General features: G+C 44.1%; 1 protein-coding gene across 3 annotated transcripts; it reads right to left on the reverse strand.

The window, feature by feature from the left end:
- Positions 1–1,211: 1,211 nt before the first annotated feature.
- BTBD3 (BTB domain containing 3) lies at positions 1,212–18,599 on the reverse strand. Of its 3 annotated transcripts, none has more exons than XM_040351300.1 (5): positions 18,515–18,599; positions 7,320–7,590; positions 7,070–7,160; positions 6,514–6,632; positions 1,212–2,902 (listed from the first exon to the last, which is right to left on the reverse strand). In XM_040351300.1, exons 2-5 carry the CDS (start codon positions 7,460–7,462, stop codon positions 1,870–1,872), a joined length of 1,386 nt encoding a protein of 461 aa, XP_040207234.1. In that variant the 5' UTR covers positions 7,463–7,590; positions 18,515–18,599; the 3' UTR covers positions 1,212–1,869. The 3 variants fall into 3 exon arrangements, with proteins under 3 accessions (XP_040207234.1, XP_040207233.1, XP_040207232.1); XM_040351299.1 differs by lacking the exon at positions 18,515–18,599 and adding an exon at positions 18,406–18,505; XM_040351298.1 differs by lacking the exon at positions 18,515–18,599 and having other exon boundaries at positions 7,320–8,130.
- Positions 18,600–18,857: the final 258 nt, after the last annotated feature.

Below are 18,857 nucleotides of genomic sequence, written 5' to 3' on the forward strand. Positions count from 1 at the left end.
TGAGACCTCGGTACAGGAGATAAACTCATACACTTCCTTATTAAAAAAAAAAAAAAAAAAAGAAAACTGGGATGTACATAGAGGTTGCCCTACCAAATACAATAAAGCAATGTCTTCCTTGCATAAAAATGTACAAACCTATGATTGATGTGTTGGTATAGAGCTATTTTACACCATTGATTGGTTTAGCCAAGTGATTGTCATTACAAAAAAAAAAAAAAAAAAAAAAGAGAACTCAAATATGTCAATTTCATCATTTGTTATTTTCTTCTCAAGGCCAGTTCACACCACATGCAGTCCCCCCGACATCACAAACGCATGGAAAGTAGATTATATGGCTTCCAATGGCATAGTTCATATCGGTGCAGTCAGTTCCAGCACTGGAACACCGTAAAACGCATTAAAAAGGCACTGAAAAAAAACGCAAAGGAAAGGATTTGGGAGGTAAAACAGCTCTCATACCTGTTGGTATGTGTGGTTAGCCAATTGCCTATAGTTCAGCTTTACAAAGTCCTGATCTGTGCCTGCTTTACTATTTACTTGTATGAAAAAAAAGTATCCTGTTCTCTGTATTGCTTCCTTTGGGCTCTTTCACACAGGCGGACCGTTCAGGTCCGCCTGCCAGTTTTTTAGGCGGACCTAAACGGGCGCTCCGTGCTCCTCTATGGAGCCACGGATGTCAGTGGTGACATGCCCGCTGACATCCGACCCGCTCCGCCAAAGTGTGACGGAGGAAAAACCTGCTTTTCCATCCGTCTGGCGGATCGGGTGAACACGGACAGACGGTCCCGTGTTCATCCGATCCACCCATAGGGGAGAGCGGAGAAAAGACAGGGCAGTCTCTGCACAGTGTGTGTGGACCGCCCTGTCATCCACTGGCTCAGCGGGGATCAACGGTGCGATCCCCGCTGAGCAAGCGGAGGTTCACGGGGCGGATCATTACTGATCCGCCCAGTGTGAAAGGGGCCTTTGTATGAAATCCCTGATGTTCCTGTCAGTCCCTCTGCTTTCCTGTTAAAAACAGACCACACTAGGCAGGAGAGCTCTGTGTGGTCAGTTCTCCAGCTATGCTGGGAACTCCATCTTCTCTCCTTCAATGACCACACTTGTCCTGACCCGCTGCACAGCTGTTCGCAGCTTTTTCTCCCCAAGCTCATATATGCAGCCAAGAACAGAAGGAATGCGATCTCTTTAAATAAAATAAAAGTAAAAAGATATTTATAAATTTTATTTTTATATCTTTACACAAAATGGTTTGCCTTTTATTTCAATTTTAAACTCAATGGGTGGCTTTACAATCACATTAATATTTCTCTATCATGGAAGTCCCAAACTTCATCATCTGACTTTCTGGTTTACATGCTGTGCTTACACACACCCCTACCAAACAACGTAATTCCACTGCGATGTGCGACACGGAAACCAAGCCTAGGAAGTTCACACTGATACCTGCTGGTGTCTCCTGCTATTTGAATAGCTTATGCGACAAGTGCACTTTAAAGTGAAATCTGGGTGGTTGCTGTGAATTACTGATATTTACAAATCATCATATAGGTATAATGGAGTTTTATAGGATTTAAGATAAAAAGATACATCTGATATAAACTATACTTACAGGCTTAATTTATGATGTATTTAGCAAAATATCTTTTCTGTTGTATTAGGCAGGGTTTATGTTAAAGACATTTTTTTATAAACTATTTTAGAAAGTGCCATCATTTACAGTCTTTCTATACAGCAGTAAACTATGCCAAACTAGAAACCTAGATGCGGACAGCAGTCTCACCAATATATATGTAAATCACATTCCGTATGTTCCCATACTCTGACAACTGCACGCTGTCTTTCAGACCCTAGAAAAGTATGCAGTCAGGCATAGAAAATAAGCTCGGGTATCTGTCCTCCTTGCACCCCAGTGCCGTTTGTGCTGTCTGAGGAACACTGAAACTGTACAGTTACTTTTCCGCACTGCACTTCAGTCATTCCCTCCTGTCCAAAGTAACTCAATTCGTTGCCATCCAAGACCACACTGGCTGTGTAGAAAGTATCTGGTTCAATCTGCACTGGATATTCAAACCAAACAGGGAATGTATTGCTGGATCCATCCGAAAAATATTTACTTAGGTTCTGCCCCAAGATCACACCCTGGCGCTTAAGTTCAATCTTGGCGCTGTACTCGGCTGAGCCACAGCTGGAGCCATAAAGGCCGAATCCTGCAATAAATACTCTTTTATCAACAGCAAACTGGATGCTGTCGCATCGACCTCTGTATCGCCACTGATTGCTGCGATATGCACAGGACTGGAAGCGATGACATCTCTGAGGGACAAGCCCCTTCCTAGGATTGCTTACAAACTCTAGTTCAGGTTTCTTAGCAGCTGTATACCAGAGAAAGATATCATTAGTCTCATTTAAAGTCAACACTCCAGACTGGGCAGCACCATTGGCAAAGTCATCCAGTGCCATGGCTGGGATACGAATTAAGTAAAGAGCTTTGCCCAAAACCTTCCTCTTGTTCTCGATGGTGGGAGGTAGATCTTGGCGCTGACATTCTATATCTGCCCAACAGAGCGCCGCCTCAAAGACAAAAATTTCTTTGGCATTTAAAGTCTCTCTTTTAAGGATACTTTCAAGTGTCTGGAAGTCGATGTCGCAAAAGCCTTCACTTTTCAAAGCCAGTTCTGCTTGTGCATCAATCACTTCCCAGCACCTCTGGGTCAAATCGGGTTCTTCAAACAAGCAGCTTTGAGACAGGAGAACACAGGCATTCTTAGCACTTAAACTGGTCTCTAGGAAGTTAACACATGCTCTGGCTAGATGCGGGACGATATATTTTTTAGCAGCATACAGAGTTGCCAGGACGGTGTCAGCAGCCAAATCTATCTCATCGCAATACAAGTATCTAAGGGGGAAAAAAGAAAAAAATAAATAAAAAGGTAAAATATAATTTCTATGTAAAAAAAATACTGCATTTATGAATACTTGATATCTCTTTAAGCTTTATGCACATCATTACACTAGCATATATAAAATTATTTATTTTATTTACTACAGGTACTTATATAGCACTGTCAATTTACACAGTGCTTTACATATATAATGTACATTTACATCCGTCCCTGTCCTGTAGGAGCTTACAATCTAAGGTCCCTAACTCCCATTCATACATACAGTACACACACACTAGGGCCAATTTAGACTGGAGCCAATTAACCTACCAGCAAGTCTTTGGAGTGAAGGATGAAACAGGAGTACCAGGCACTGGGAGAATATGCAAACTCCAGGCAGGTAGTGCCATGGTTTCAAATTGATGACCCTAGTGCTTCCATCACTAACCACTTAGCCACTGTGCTGCTCCGATTGAATGTTTTGGGATGATCAAGTGATTAGCGAGTCAAGTGCTGCAGACATATATATCTAGTCATCAAGCCCTATGCGAGATGGACACACACACTATATATATATATATATATATATATATATATATATATATATATATATATATATATATATATATATATATATATATATAAATTAGGGTTGTCCAGATACCGATACCAGTATCGGTATCGGGACCGATACCGAGTATTTGCGGGAGTACTCGTACTCGCGCAAATACCCCCGATACCTAAATAGAATACTCCCCCCCCCTTTCCCCCCCCGCCGCTGCCGCCGCATCGCGCCGCCGCATAGAGGGACATTGCTGCATATGTGAGGGACATGGCTAGAGGGACATTGCTGCATATGTGAGGGACATGGCTGCATATGTGAGGGACATGGCTAGAGGGACATGGCTGCATATGTGAGGGACATGGCTAGAGGGACATTGCTGCATATGTGAGGGACATGGCTAGAGGGACATGGCTGCATATGTGAGGGACATGGCTAGAGGGACATGGCTGCATATGTGAGGGACATGGCTGCATATGTGAGGGACATGGCTAGAGGGACATGGCTGCATATGTGAGGGACATGGCTAGAGGGACATTGCTGCATATGTGAGGGACATGGCTAGAGGGACATGGCTGCATATGTGAGGGACATGGCTAGAGGGACATGGCTGCATATGTGAGGGACATGGCTAGAGGGACATGGCTGCATATGTGAGGGACATGGCTGCATATGTGAGGGACATGGCTAGAGGGACATGGCTGCATATGTGAGGGACATGGCTAGAGGGACATGGCTGCATATGTGAGGGACATGGCTGCATATGTGAGGGACATGGCTAGAGGGACATGGCTGCATATGTGGGGGACATGGCTGCATATGGGGGGGGACATGGCTGCATTTGGGGACACATTTAAAAAAAAGTATCGGTATTCGGTATCGGCGACTACTTGAAAAAAAGTATCGGTACTTGTACTCGGTCCTAAAAAAGTGGTATCGGGACAACCCTAATATAAATAATCACACACATATACATACACACACACACACACACACACACACACACACACACACACACACAACACAGAGAATATTGTGCACACAGCAAGCAACAAAACACCTTTTTATTGCTATGAACCTTGAAAATGTGTAATTTGATTACGTTTTATACAATCCTGTATAAAATGTTACTGCCTTACAAAAAAAAGGAATATAGTTAACTGAAAAGTTAAATTTCAGTTTGGGTGGAGGCTCAAGATCTCCAACATCAATCTCACAGGGATGTCAATAGTAAAGGAGTCCCCAGCACTCCTGCATTCACTGACGAAGAAAAGACTTTGGTTCCTCTGCTACCCCACCCCATTTACTTTGTACTGCAAAGAATACAGCAAGACTCCCAAGATGATGGGAGTCTGTAATGGACAGAAGATTGTAGATTAGAGAGATAGTAGAAGCTGTTGGGTGATTCGACCTGCGCGCATCGATCAGAAAATACGTTTTTAATTTTGGGCAGACTGACCTTTTAAATAAGAATTGTGTTACCCAATGGAGGGACACAACACAGAATAAAACACGTATTAGTTAGCACAACAGACAGAGAAGCAGGATGATTTTTTGCCAAGCAATAAAAAAAAAAAAAAAAAAAAAAAAAAACTAGATTTTTTTTTATTTTATAAGCTGAATATTGCAGAATGCATTGAAGGTAAACTTGGCACAACCACAAGTCAATTATTTCACACATAGCATGCATCTAACCTAGGCTACTGGTCTGCACATTCAATTAGATTTTACCTTTCCCTTCTACTACAAAAAAAAAAAAAATGAAGATCTAATTGCTTGCTCCAGGATATTCTATTGCAGGCATCATCACTGCTCTTTGCACAACCTAGAACATGCAGGACCAAGACAAAGTTCTCTCTTTGATGTACAGCAATGACCTTCCAACAAAACCCTTAAGCTTTGTAGCTTTCCTGCTTCATCACAATTGTGGTAGAAGAAAGTGATGAGTTTGAGAAACGATGCAAGGATTTCTGCCACGCTTTCACAACTGAAGTAAGAACTGATTTGTATTGCAAGGCTCACCCTTTGAACTGCAGCTCTGCCTTGGCTTCCCTTCTGCATGCTCTGTGCTCAGGGATCTAGTTTCATGCACCATTTCATTGCACTTTCACGTTTGTATATTGAGCTGCTTTCATAAAGCTCTACATTGATACTCGAGCTAGAAATATTTATCTGTTGACCAAAACACCACTTAACATTGAGGGATAAATGCAGACTAGTCTACACGAATACCAATAAAGAAAGCACAAAGTTGTATGAAGGGGTTAATGGTGAAGCAAGCTCAGCAAAAAAAAAAAAAAAAAAGAATAAAAAAGGGAAGAGCAGTCCTAATCATTGATGGTTATCTGTACGACAACCAGATCACAGCTTCTAGGAATAGATGTGTGACCCTCATTCCCCAAACTGTTTATGACAGTACAGCAATAGAGTATTACAGAAGATGGCCAGCAAACTGGAAGCTATCTGAAAAATTCAGTTTTTGACAAATGGTCAAATAATGACTCCTGCAATCCCCCTAGATGTGCATTTGCAATAATGCTTCGTAGGCAGATTCTGCAAAATAGGAACTAAAATATGCAGAATACTACAACTCCCAATTTGTATATCAGTCAACTCATCTCTATTGGTTATCTCTTGACCAATAAAATATATGCCATCTGACACCCACAGAAAGTGACCACAAAGCATATTGCAGGTCTGCCACAAATCAATATTTGATTTACAAAGCTGCACAGATTCTACTTCTCATCTGAAACTTTAAAAAAAAACAAAATCTCCTTTGGAAAACCACTAAACACCATCAGAACAGACCAAACTGCTCTCATATAATCTGACTTACTTTTACAAAATGTATTACATGTTTACAATGTATACATATTTATTTAATAAATGCTCCTATAGTACATTATTATTACTGAACCCCCAACAACATAGCCAGACTTATAACAGACTATAAACAGCAAGTCTACTTGAAAAATCACGCAGGCTGTATTCTGTCAATGAATGCTGCAGTTTGCACCGATGTAACTAGACAAATTATTATAATGCAGAGATAATGCTTACTTCAGCATTGCAAGGAAAGCAGCAGGTTCAACATCTGGTATACGGATTTCATCTTTGTCCTCAGCAAGCTCTCCATAAAACATTGCATGGAATACCGAACTGCCGACCGCTAGAACATACTGGCAAAGGGGAAACGCGAAAGGAAAGTTACACATCCATGTGACATAAGCTTTGTCTGTATTATTCTCTTTATAAACGCATCAACCTTTGCTTTGGGAATATTACATAACATACAAGGAAGAACTGTAGTAAGAAGAAAAACAAAAAAAAGTGAGTCCTGCCTTCAAGTTATACAATTAAATTTCACATGTATAATGCAGTAACTCTTAGCAACCAAATTCCAGTGTACTGCAGTCAATCCAAGAAAAACTCCAACACCGGTTCCTAGGGGTAACTGTACCTTGCTGTGTCTTATTAAATATATAATCTACATATAAAATGTAGACTGCTTTTTGGAACTACAAATACAAGTTTATAAAAAGGCAAAAAACAAAACAAAAAAAACATGCAATTAAACAACAAAAAAAAATAAAAAAATCACATAAATAAATGTTACCTTATGCCCGGGCAAGCGTTGCGTTTCTCCAGATGACCCGACCACAAAGTGCACATCTGCCATCAACTCATTGTTGAACATTACTGCATTTCTGTAGAAGCAAAATTATTTCAAAAGGAACTCTTTCCCAAAGAAATAAATTAAACAAAACTAAATAAAAAAACAAATCTAGACACAATCAGTTTAGTCACACCACAGCTCCTAGCAACACGTCAGCCAAACACACATTACACAAACTTTACATTCTTACCTTTCTCTGATGGTCCCATACAGTCCTTGCCAGTTCGGGGAAGGGATAGTGTTATTGTTAGTGAGATTTTGCTGGTGATATTGCTGCACGGAGTTAGAATTGCTGTTTGCTGGCTTCTTGCTTGGAAAAATCTCAGCAGCCATCTTCTTCTTCTTTCTGGTTTTTAATGTAATTATTTCATAGCAAACTGGGGGCAACTTGCTGCTGCTGCTGCTGCTACTACTGGAACTCGCTTTTTTCGGGCCCTTTTTAGACCGGTTCTTGACAGATTCTGGAAGCATCAAGAAAAAAGTAAGACATTTCATGTTCTTTCCTTTGGCATCTACCATCAGTATTTTAGTTCATGCAGCTGAGCAGACTAAGTAGAACAAGACACTCGGCAAAATATAAATCCAAAATGTAGTTTCTACTCAGAGCTAAAACACAGCATTGGAAGTAGCAAGGTGACCTTTTTTTCCCCCTCTGTCTTAACCTTTTTTTTTTTTTTAATTTGCAGAATTTAAAATATTGGCTTCAAGTTTGATCCAGCACTTGATGTAATAAAGATATTCCAAACATGTCTCCTATTTTGTTTCTTTCACGAGCAGCACAGCTGGGCCACCTAATGTGCAAGAGAGGAAAAGAGAGTGCATGGAGCTGTCTGCATCACTTATTCTAAATTAGGTTAACAAGATCGGATTCTGCTTAAAGCAGAGATAGTCCGTTCGCTGACTCAAGTCGTGTGTTGAATGGATCTGAAGAGTAGAGATTGCAGCTTTGCAGATGGTGTCAGGCAGTCAATAGCTCTGAGCCAATAGCTGAAGCCAAAGATAATGATTGGACCAAGCATCACAGCAAGAGTGTTAGTAATATACATCGTCTCTCTGTTAAAGGGGAAATGATATACTGTAGGTGCTCATTTAAAACATCAACGGTATTGAACATACACATGCAGCGTGCACCGAACATGCTGCACACAGGACAGCAGAAGCGAGGCTCTCACTCCGCTACCTTGGCAAAACAACATTTTCCAGGAACAGGCTGTTTGCAGTTAGTGGACGGAAGACGGGTCTACAGTTTTTGTACTGAAATGCACTGCCTCGTAAAAAGGAGATGAGGTCACTGCATTTCATTTAATCCACTCTGTTTCCAACTAACATAATGGTCTCTGACAGCAGTTCCAAATTACTAAACTGTGCTAATTAGGCCGGTTGCTGTAGCAGAGATGCCAGCTTTTGTACGACAAATAGTGAGAAACAGAAAATGTCACCATGTCATTAAATGTTGTTAGCTTTAGTGCAAATCTGAACACAGATAACCCTGATTAACCTAATGCCTATGCATCAGTGCTGAACTTGCTTCGGAGGCTCCAACTCTCCAATACAATCAGTCTCAGGGGAGCACTAGCACTCACAATGAATCATGTGCCATCACATTAACTGTTTAATGCATTTATTATAAGCCACCGTATTCCCCCAATCCCAGGATGCCAGCCAGTGTTGCATAACATCTCATATAATGTTAATTTAACAAAAGCCGAATGCTTTATTATAAGAGATTTCCCTGAATGCACTGGCTCTTTTTAGATTAAAAGCTTATTTTACAAATTGCTCCCCACAAGCCATCAAACATACCGGTATACTAAAAGACTAAAAGAGACCAACAACTGCCAGCTCAGCTTGAAGAAAGTCGAGACCTGGGGGCCTAGGATCCAAGGGGGTCCACAAGGATCAATTTGAAGACTAAGACACTTTTTTGGGCCAATATATGGCTTATCCTATTAGCTGTGCAGTCACTCAACAAGGAAGCCAAATGAAATCCGATATACAGTCAGTGGCAATAGAACGTGCAAATATTTTAACCACTTGCTGATCCAGACTTTTTCTGACATTTGTTGATTTCAAGTACAAAATCTTTTTTTTTTTTGTGCTAGAAAATTAATTTAGGACCCCCAAACATCATTTATATTTTTTAGCAGAGACCTTAGAGCAGCCATCACTAAATGGCGGCCCGAGTGCCGCTTCTGCCCAAACCGCCAGTATAATTCTAAATTAAAGCAAGCGTTAGTTTGCTGGGACCACGGATTTCCCCCAGAAACTAGCGACGCTGCCTGCGCTTGCCCCCTGCCCCTCGGAGTTCACAGAAGACTCAGGGCCGCGAGTAGGGGCGTGACGTCACTTGCGCGCCCTGCCCCCCTGCTGCTCGCGGTTTCCGGGTCCACTCCTGGCTCTCCTTGCGAGTAGGGGCGCGACACATCACGTGCACTCCCGCCCCTCTGCAGCTCGCGGGTCCTGGCTCTCCTTTTTTTGCAGCTTCCTTCAGTATTTTAGTGCCCTCCTGCATTGAAGGTATGTGGGCCATTAGTGATCACTAATGGGCATATTTTTATTGTGCACACTGCTGGGCATATGTTGTTAAAGGTCACGCTGATAGGCACCTTTTTTAATGTTAACGGGCACTCTGATGGACAAAATTTTAAGGGGCACGCTGATGGGTATATTTTTAATGTGCACAGTGATACGCATAGTCTGTTAAGGGGCACACTGATGGACACATTTTGTTGTGCCCATCAGAGTGCTCCTTAACATAAAACGTGCCCATCAGCGTGCACATTAAAAATATCTGTCATGTCCCTGGCAGCCCAGCCCCAACAAAGTTAGAACACACCTAGGGAACACAGCAAACCCCTTGCCATTCTTATATTGATCAGTGATCTTTTATAGCACTGATCAATGTAATAATGATGCCACCAAAAAGTTCATCCAAGGGCATAAAGCCGAGAGGGGGCCATCTGGGGGGCATGTACCTGTCTCTTATCTGGACATGATGTTCTGCAATTTCCGGAACACGTGGTGGAGACCGTGTATTCTCCTCCAATTAAATAAAAGGAAACTCCAGACTCAATCAGGAGGATGAGGCGATGGACAATGAGTATGTATGTATGTATGTATGTATGTATGTATGTATGTATGTATACACCCCAATAATCACATTGAAAGTAAAAGAAGCAGCAAGTTATGAAACCACCCTCAACAGAGTCCAGCACTCAGATGCCATAAAGTGAAGCAGCACAGCTCCTGATACCTCAGAGGAGATATGGGGTGCCTGACATTTATATTTCCAACATCTATTATTTCATAGACATTAATTTTCTGCAAAACTCATTGAAAGAAGACTAAAATGTCAAACCTTTATGAGAGTACAATCCATGCACATTCATAGGTATGACCTTCGGTAAGGCAGGCCATACAATACTATTAAAAAGTAAAGAAAATGCCCCCCCCATCAACAGAGTCAGTATTGATGGGGGAATCCCTCCCGCTGCGCTATTGTATCCCGACAGTGGGGGGTTTTCCGGCCATCACAATACAGCCATGGTCATGTTTTTAGAATGACACAAAAAATGTTCACAAAGTCTGCAGCTTGCGTTTTTAGATTTTTGTTACTATGGTATACTGAAATATAATGACAAGCATTTCATAAGTGTCCAAAGCTTTTATTGACAATTACATTAAGTTTATGCAAAGAGTCAATATTTGCTGTGATAACTAGGAGGTCGACCGATATATCGGCCGATTTTTGGCATTTTTTGATTAATCGCCATTGGCCGATTGTGCTGCAAATTAGGCAGATACTTGCAAATGATTAATAGAAGTCAATACAAGTTTCCTGAAGTCTCCCCGTCAGAGCGACTTGAGTCTCTCCTATCTGGGCAACCTGCCAAGTCTGAGAATATCGCTGATAAAGATGCAAAGAGATGCAATGTTTTTACTTATCAAAAAGTTAAAATCCAGTATTTTCTGCTCGAAAATCACTTAGAACCCCCAAACATTCTATATATTATTTTTTTTTAGCAGAGACCCTAGAGAATAAAATGTCGGTTGCAATATTTTATGTCAAACGGTATTTGCGCAGCGGTCTTCCAAAGCAATTTTTTGGGGGGAAAAAAAATACACTTTGATTAAAAAAAAAAAAAAGAAAGGAAACAAAAGTGAAGTTAGACCATTTTTTTTTGTACAAAAGTTTTGATTACCTTTTTGTGTATTTAATATTTAACCTCTTTACCACCGGGCTAATTTTTCAGATTCGGTGTTTACGAGACTAAAACAGTTTTTTTTGCTAGAAAATTACTTAAAACCCCCAAACATTATATATTTTTTTAGAGAAAAAAAAATGGTAGTAATTGCAATACATTTTGTCACACCGTATTTGCGCAGCGGTCTTACAAGCGCACTTTTTTTTGGAAAAAAATCACTTTTTTTAATTAAAAAATAAGACAATAAATTTTGCCCAATTTTTTTATATATTGTGAAAGATAATGTTACGCCGAGTAAAATGATACCCAACATGTCACGCTTAAAAATTGCGCCCACTCGTGGCATGGCGTCAAACTTTTACCCTTAAAAATCTCGATAGGCGACGTTTAAAAAATTCTACAGGTTGCATTTTTTGAGCTACAGAGTAGCTCTAGGGCTAGAATTATTGCTCTCGCTCTAACGATCGCGGCGATACCTCACTTGTGTTGTTTGAACACCGTTTTCATATGCGGGCGCTACTCGCGTATGCGTTCGCTTCTGTGCGCGAGCTCGTCTGGACGCTTTAAAAAAAAAATGTTTTGTTTTCTTATTTAGTTTTATAATTTTTTACACTGAAATAAAAAAAAAATTATCACTTTTATTCCTATTACAAGGAATGTAAACATCCCTTGTAATAGAAAAAAGCATGACAGGTCCTCTTAAATATGAGATCTGGGGTCAAAAAGACCTCAGATCTCATATTTAGGCTTAAATGCAAAAAAAAAAAAAAAAAATATTTGGAAATGTCATTTTTTCAAATGACAAAAAAAAAAAATGTTTCTTTAAGAGGCTGGGCGGGACTGACGTTTTGAGTCACTTCCGCCCAGCAGAGCTATGGGGACGGGCGAAGGAGATTTTTCCTTCAGTCTCGTCCCCGCTCAGCTCCCGAACGGTCGCGATCTCCTCCGCCGCTACCGACGGCTCCGGTAAGCGGCGGAGCACGCAGGAGAGCGGCGGGAGGGGCCCTCTCCCGCCACCGATAACGGCAATCTCGCGGCGAATCCGCCGCGGAGACCGCCATTATCGTGTACACCACCGTCCACTGAAGAGATAGATATCTCGGTTGTGGCAGCAGCTGCTGCCGTTACCGAGATATTCATCTTTAAAAAAAATAGGACGTCTTTTAGACATGGGGCGGTGGTCAAGAGGTTAAGATACATAGTTTAAAAAAAAATAAAAAAATCTAAATTATGCATACAAGTACACTGATTGGAGGCTTGTTGTGTTTAATTTAATACATTTTCTCTATCACTTCTTACATGTTTTTTCCCATCTCATAAAATCTAACTCCTAGCCTAACATATTGATTGGTCCAAAAAAAAAAAAAAAAGGCATCATTTCAGCTCCTATGATTTCTATATATCGGCAAGGTAAAAACCCTTATCGGTCGACCTCTAGTGATGACCCTTTTCAAGACCTCTGCATTTCTCCCAGGCATGCTGGCAATCCACTTCTGGGCCACATCCAATGCTTGGAATTTGTAGGGATTTTTGTTCACCCACCTCTTAAAGATTAACCACAAGTTCTCAATGGGATCAAGGTCTGGGGAGTTTCCTGGCCATTGACCCAAATATTTAATGTTCTGTTGCCCTAGCCACTCGGTTATCACTTTGGCCTTATGGCAAGGTGCTCCATCATGCTGGAAAAGTCATTGTTTGTCACCAAACGGTGCTTGGGTGGTTGGGAGAAGTTGCTCTTGGGGGATGTTTTTGTGCCATTCTTTATTCATGGCTGTGTTCTTAGGCAAAATTGTGAGTCAGCCCATATCCCTTGGCTGAGAAGCAACATGAATGATCTCAGGATGCTTTACTGTTGGCATGACACAGAAGTGATGGTAGCGCTCACCTTTTCTTCGCTGGACAAGGTTTTTTCCAGCTGCCCCAAACCATCAGAAAGGGGATTGATCAGAGAAAATGACTTTACCCCAGTCCACAGCAGTCCAATCCCTGTACCTTTTGCAGAATATCAGTCTGTCCCTGATGTTTTTACTTTAGAGAAATGGCTTCTTTGCTGCCCTTGACACCAAGCCATCCTCCAAAAGTCTTCTCCTCACTGTGTGTGCAGATGCGCTCACACCTGCCTGCTGCCATTCCTGAGCAAGCTCTGCACTGGTGGTGCCCACATACCGCAGCTGAATCAACTGTAGGAGACGGTCCTGGCGCTTGCTGGACTTTCTTGGGCACTCTGAAGCCATCTTTACAAATGCAGTGCAATTTTTTTTTTATGGGATTTATTTTCATGGCAAAGAGGGACTTTGCAATTAATTGCAATTCATCTGATCACACTTCATAACATTCTAAAGTATATGCAAATTGTCATCATAAAAGCTGAGGCAACAGACTTTGTAAAAATGTATATTTGTGTCATTCTCAAAACTTTCAGCCATGGCTGTACAATGATTACCGCTGGTGGCTATAGCCGCTGGCAGGGATCAAACGAAAAACACTCTGGTTGATCGCAGTTGTGTGGGCCATAGCAAGTCTTAATGCATAGGTCTGTAGGGAGAAGAACTCTGCAATTCAGGTATCTGGGGAGGGGGTTTGGGTAATGCCACAAAGTTTCATGTTACATCCTAAATATGGATGAAACATAAAACATTGCCAGAAAGGTGAACAAAGCCTTTAAGGTCTCGTTTCAATCAGGGCCGAAACAACTAATCGATTATGAAATTAATCTATTACAATTTTCATAGAGAGAAGATAGTCACCGCTCCAATAGGGTATATGGATGAATCTGTATCCTCTCAGAGAAATCCAGGTGCCGGCAATGCACAAAGCAATAGTAGAAAGAAATGTTTGGACAGCCGCACTCTGGAAAAACCTTCTCGGTTGCCTTTTATTGATAAAAGTTATCAAACATCACAGGGGCATACAGCTGACGTTTCGCACTACAATCGGTGCTTACTCATAGCTTATGAGCCATGAGTAAGCACTGATTGTAGTGCGAAACGTTAAGGTTTTTCCAGAGTGCGGCTGTCCAAACATTTCTTTCTACTATTACAATTTTCATAATCGATTAATTGGCCAGTAACATAATGGGGTTAAAAAAAAACTAAAATTAGCCCTTTATAGTACAAAAAAGCAAATCGCTACTGTAAATATTACTTTCACTGTCCCACAGTAAAAAAAAAAAAATTAACCCCTTACAGTAGCGAATTTTTGCTCTTTTTGTACTTATTTTTGTTTTTTTAACCCCATTATGTTACTTAACATCTCAGGCCGGGGTCACACCTCTGTTTTTTGGTGCTTTTTGCAGAAACACACTACAGTTCAGTTACATGTTTTCCTATGGGACACGTTCACATCCATGATTTTTTTTTTCAGCTGCTGCATATTTGGAAAGAGAAGGACTTTTTAATGCAAAACGGTGCCATTTTTTTTTTTTTTTTGGTTCAATATACTTTAATGGAGAAGCTGCAGAAAAGCATGTCAAGTGTTTTTGTGGCAATTTGTGTTTTGTAATCTGCCCAACAACAAATTGGCCGAAAAAATGTATAAATGGCTTTTTTTTTTTAAGGCCGTTATGCGATTAATCTAAACAAATCGGCCAACTAATGGATTATCAAAATAATCGTTAGTTGCAACCCTAGTTTCAATGATCCCCACATATTGTGAATGGATGATTTTTTTTAGCAGCATCTTAACTTCTAGGTGCGGATGGGGGATCCGTTTCCCAACCACCTGGTGATTTGGAACGATTGGCGGTAGGGTGTAAATGGACAGGGGGTCAGTTTCCATCCGACCACCACATAGAGGAGAGCGGTCTGTGTCTGTGTCCACTCTGAATAAGTGGAGCAGACCAACCATCCGCCTGCCCAGCAGGGATCAGCAGACAGATTCCTGGCGGAGTTCACCCGTGTGGAAGGGGCCTTAGTGACCATTTAACCACTCGCCCTCCAGAAGATTTAACCCCCTTCATAACAAGGCCATTTTTTGCGATACGGCACTACATTACTTTAACCGACAATTGCGCGGTCGTGCGACGCTGTACCCAAATAAAATGTAAAAAAAATGTTTCCGCGCAAATAGAGCTTTCTTTTGATCACCTGTTTTTTTTTTTTTTGCAAAATTATATATATATATATATATTTTACATTCTGCAATAAAGATTATCCAATAAAAAAAAAAAATCGAATTACTTCATCAATTTAAGCAAATATGTATTGTGCTACATATTGTCGTAAAAAAAATATATATATATAATTCAATACGTGGATATCAATTGGTTTGCGCAAAAGGTATAGGGTCTACAAACTATGGGATATGTTTTTGTTATTTTTTTTTTACTAGTAGTGGCAGCAATCAGCGACTTATAACAGGACTGCGACATTGCGGTGGACAAAATCGGACACCTGACACTTTTTGGGAACCAGTGACACCAATACAGCGATCAGTGCTAAAAATATACACTAATGACACTGGCTGGGAAGGTGTTAACATCTATTGCCATCAAAGGGTTAAATGCGTGCCTGACCAGTGGTTTGCAAACAAGCAGAGCTTCCCCTTTTAAGCGGAGCTCCACTTTATTGTAGGGAAGGTAGAAAATGTTGTGACTTAGCACCACTTTAATGGCACCTGAAACGCGGTGAGCAGACGCACGCTTTGTCACGTGTTGGAAAAAAAACGTGCGATGATCCAAGTCTGAAAATGTTCTGGAGCTAATTTAGCGTGTTTGTTGCGCACAGAGCGGTCCATTCAGAGGAACGCAAAAACGCACCAACAATGCAGGAATGGGGGGGGGGGGGGGTACGCTGCCTGCGAATGAGTGGAGGGGAAAAAGAAATGATCCTGGACTGCCGCACTCTGATTGTTCATTTTTGTTTCAATAAATCGCCTAAGGATAAAATCCAAAGCTGTATAACATCCAAAAATTCATGCAACACTACAATCAATAGTAGAAAGTGGACACAGGGGACAAAAAAGCTATGAGTGGGGGGGAGATACGCTGTCCGCGGGGGTACGCTGCCCGCGTATGAGTGGGGGGGGTACGTTGCCCGCGTATGAGTGGGGGGGTACGCTGCCCGCAAAAGAGTGGGGGGGTACGCTGCCCGCAAAAGAGTGGGGGGGTACGCTGCCCGCAAAAGAGTGGGGGGTACGCTTCCCGCAAAAGAGTGGGGGGGTACGCTTCCCGCAAAAGAGTGGGGGGGTACGCTTCCCGCAAAAGAGTGGGGGGGTACGCTTCCCGCAAAAGAGTGGGGGGGTACGCTTCCCGCAAAAGAGTGGGGGGGTACGCTTCCCGCAAAAGAGTGGGGGGGTACGCTTCCCGCAAAAGAGTGGGGGGGTACGCTTCCCGCAAAAGAGTGGGGGGTACGCTTCCCGCAAAAGAGTGGGGGGGTACGCTTCCCGCAAAAGAGTGGGGGGGTACGCTTCCCGCAAAAGAGTGGGGGGGTACGCTTCCCGCAAAAGAGTGGGGGGGTACGCTTCCCGCAAAAGAGTGGGGGGGTACGCTTCCCGCAAAAGAGTGGGGGGGGTACGCTGCCCGCAAAAGAGTGGGGGGGGTACAATGCCCGCAAATGAGTGTGGGGGGTACAATGCCCGCAAATGAGTGTGGGGGGTACGCTGCCCGCAAATGAGTGTGGGGGGGGTGAGGTACGCTGCCCGCGTATGAGTGGGGGGGTACGCTGCCCGCGTATGAGTGGGGGGGTACGCTGCCCGCGTATGAGTGGGGGGGTACGCTGCCCGCGTATGAGTGGGGGGGTACGCTGCCCGCGTATGAGTGGGGGGGTACGCTGCCCGCGTATGAGTGGGGGGGTACGCTGCCCGCGTATGAGGGGGGGTACGCTGCCCGCGTATGAGTGGGGGGGTACGCTGCCCGCGTATGAGTGGGGGGGTACGCTGCCCGCGTATGAGTGGGGGGGTACGCTGCCCGCGTATGAGTGGGGGGGTACGCTGCCCGCGTATGAGTGGGGGGGTACGCTGCCCGCGTATGAGTGGGGGGGTACGCTGCCCGCGTATGAGGGGGGGTACGCTGCCCGCGTATGAGTGGGGGGGTACGCTGCCCGCGTATGAGTGGGGGGGTACGCTGCCCGCGTATGAGTGGGGGGGTACGCTGCCCGCGTATGAGTGGGGGGGTACGCTGCCCGCGTATGAGTGGGGGGGTACGCTGCCCGCGTATGAGTGGGGGGGTACGCTGCCCGCGTATGAGTGGGGGGGTACGCTGCCCGCGTATGAGTGGGGGGGTACGCTGCCCGCGTATGAGTGGGGGGGGTACGCTGCCCGCGTATGAGTGGGGGGGTACGCTGCCCGCGTATGAGTGGGGGGGTACGCTGCCCGCGTATGAGTGGGGGGGTACGCTGCCCGCGTATGAGTGGGGGGGGTACGCTGCCCGCAAATGAGTGGGGGGGTACGCTGCCCGCAAATGAGTGGGGGGGTGCGCTGCCCGCAAATGAGTGGGGGGGTGCGCTGCCCGCAAATGAGTGGGGGGGGTGCGCTGCCCGCAAATGAGTGGGGGGGGTGCGCTGCCCGCAAATGAGTGGGGGGGGTGCGCTGCCCGCAAATTAGTTGGGGGCACGCTGCCTGCAAATGGGGGGGTACTGCCTGTGAATGAGGGGGGGGACACTGCCTGCAAATTATTGGGGGGGGGGGCACTGCCTGCGAATGAGGGGGGGGTACTGCCTGCAAATGAGGGGGGGTACTGCCTGCAAATGAGGGGGGGTACTGCCTGCAAATGAGGGGGGGTACTGCCTGCAAATGAGGGGGGGTACTGCCTGCAAATGAGGGGGGGGGGGTTCTGCCTGCAAATTATTGGGGGGGTACTGCCTGCGAAAGGAGACAGCGTGTCACTTTATGTGTGAAACTGGAGGACTGCTTTAAATCATGTTAAGAATGGAATGGTGTCAGGGGATGGAGAGGTGACACCGGAATGCCCTCTACAGTGATGTGACGTCATGTGTAATGGGGGGGGGGGCAGGAAACTCCCTGTGAAGGATGGAGACACCGTCACAGATATGAGAGGGGGGGGGGGGGGGGGTTGGGGGAAGCTCTGCAGAACAGCAGCGGGTGAGAGCCGAGAAATCCAGGCACATGACTAACCTCCTCCCCGGGACTACAAGCTGCAGCCTGCCCGGACTTCACAATCCGCACTAAGGAGCGGTCCCGTCACAGAAGCCGCATACCGCCCGCCCGGAGGACACGCACTCACCTCCGCTCTCCCGGGGACGGACGTCTCGCTGTACCGGAAGCGGAGACTCCGCAACACAGGCAAAAACAACCTCTTCAGGTAGCCACGCCCACTACCTATGGTTGCTCCAATAGACGGACTAGGGGCGTTATACAGCCAATGATAGCACGACCTTCGTGTGCGTAGAGTGTGTGATGCCTGAAAGGAGAGCGGTTATTGGCTGAGGGGCGGCAGCCGGTGTACGGCGCGTTGTTTTCTATGTATGGGAAAGAGAGAGGAGAGCTGGCTGTGTAGTCTGGGGGGACTAAAGTGTGAACTGTTAGTATTAGTATTGAATAGGGTGGAGAGGCATTAGAAGCGCTGT

The sequence above is a fragment of the Rana temporaria genome, chromosome 4 (genome assembly GCF_905171775.1).
Source record: "Rana temporaria chromosome 4, aRanTem1.1, whole genome shotgun sequence".
In the NCBI taxonomy this organism is placed as follows: Eukaryota; Metazoa; Chordata; class Amphibia; order Anura; family Ranidae; genus Rana; species Rana temporaria.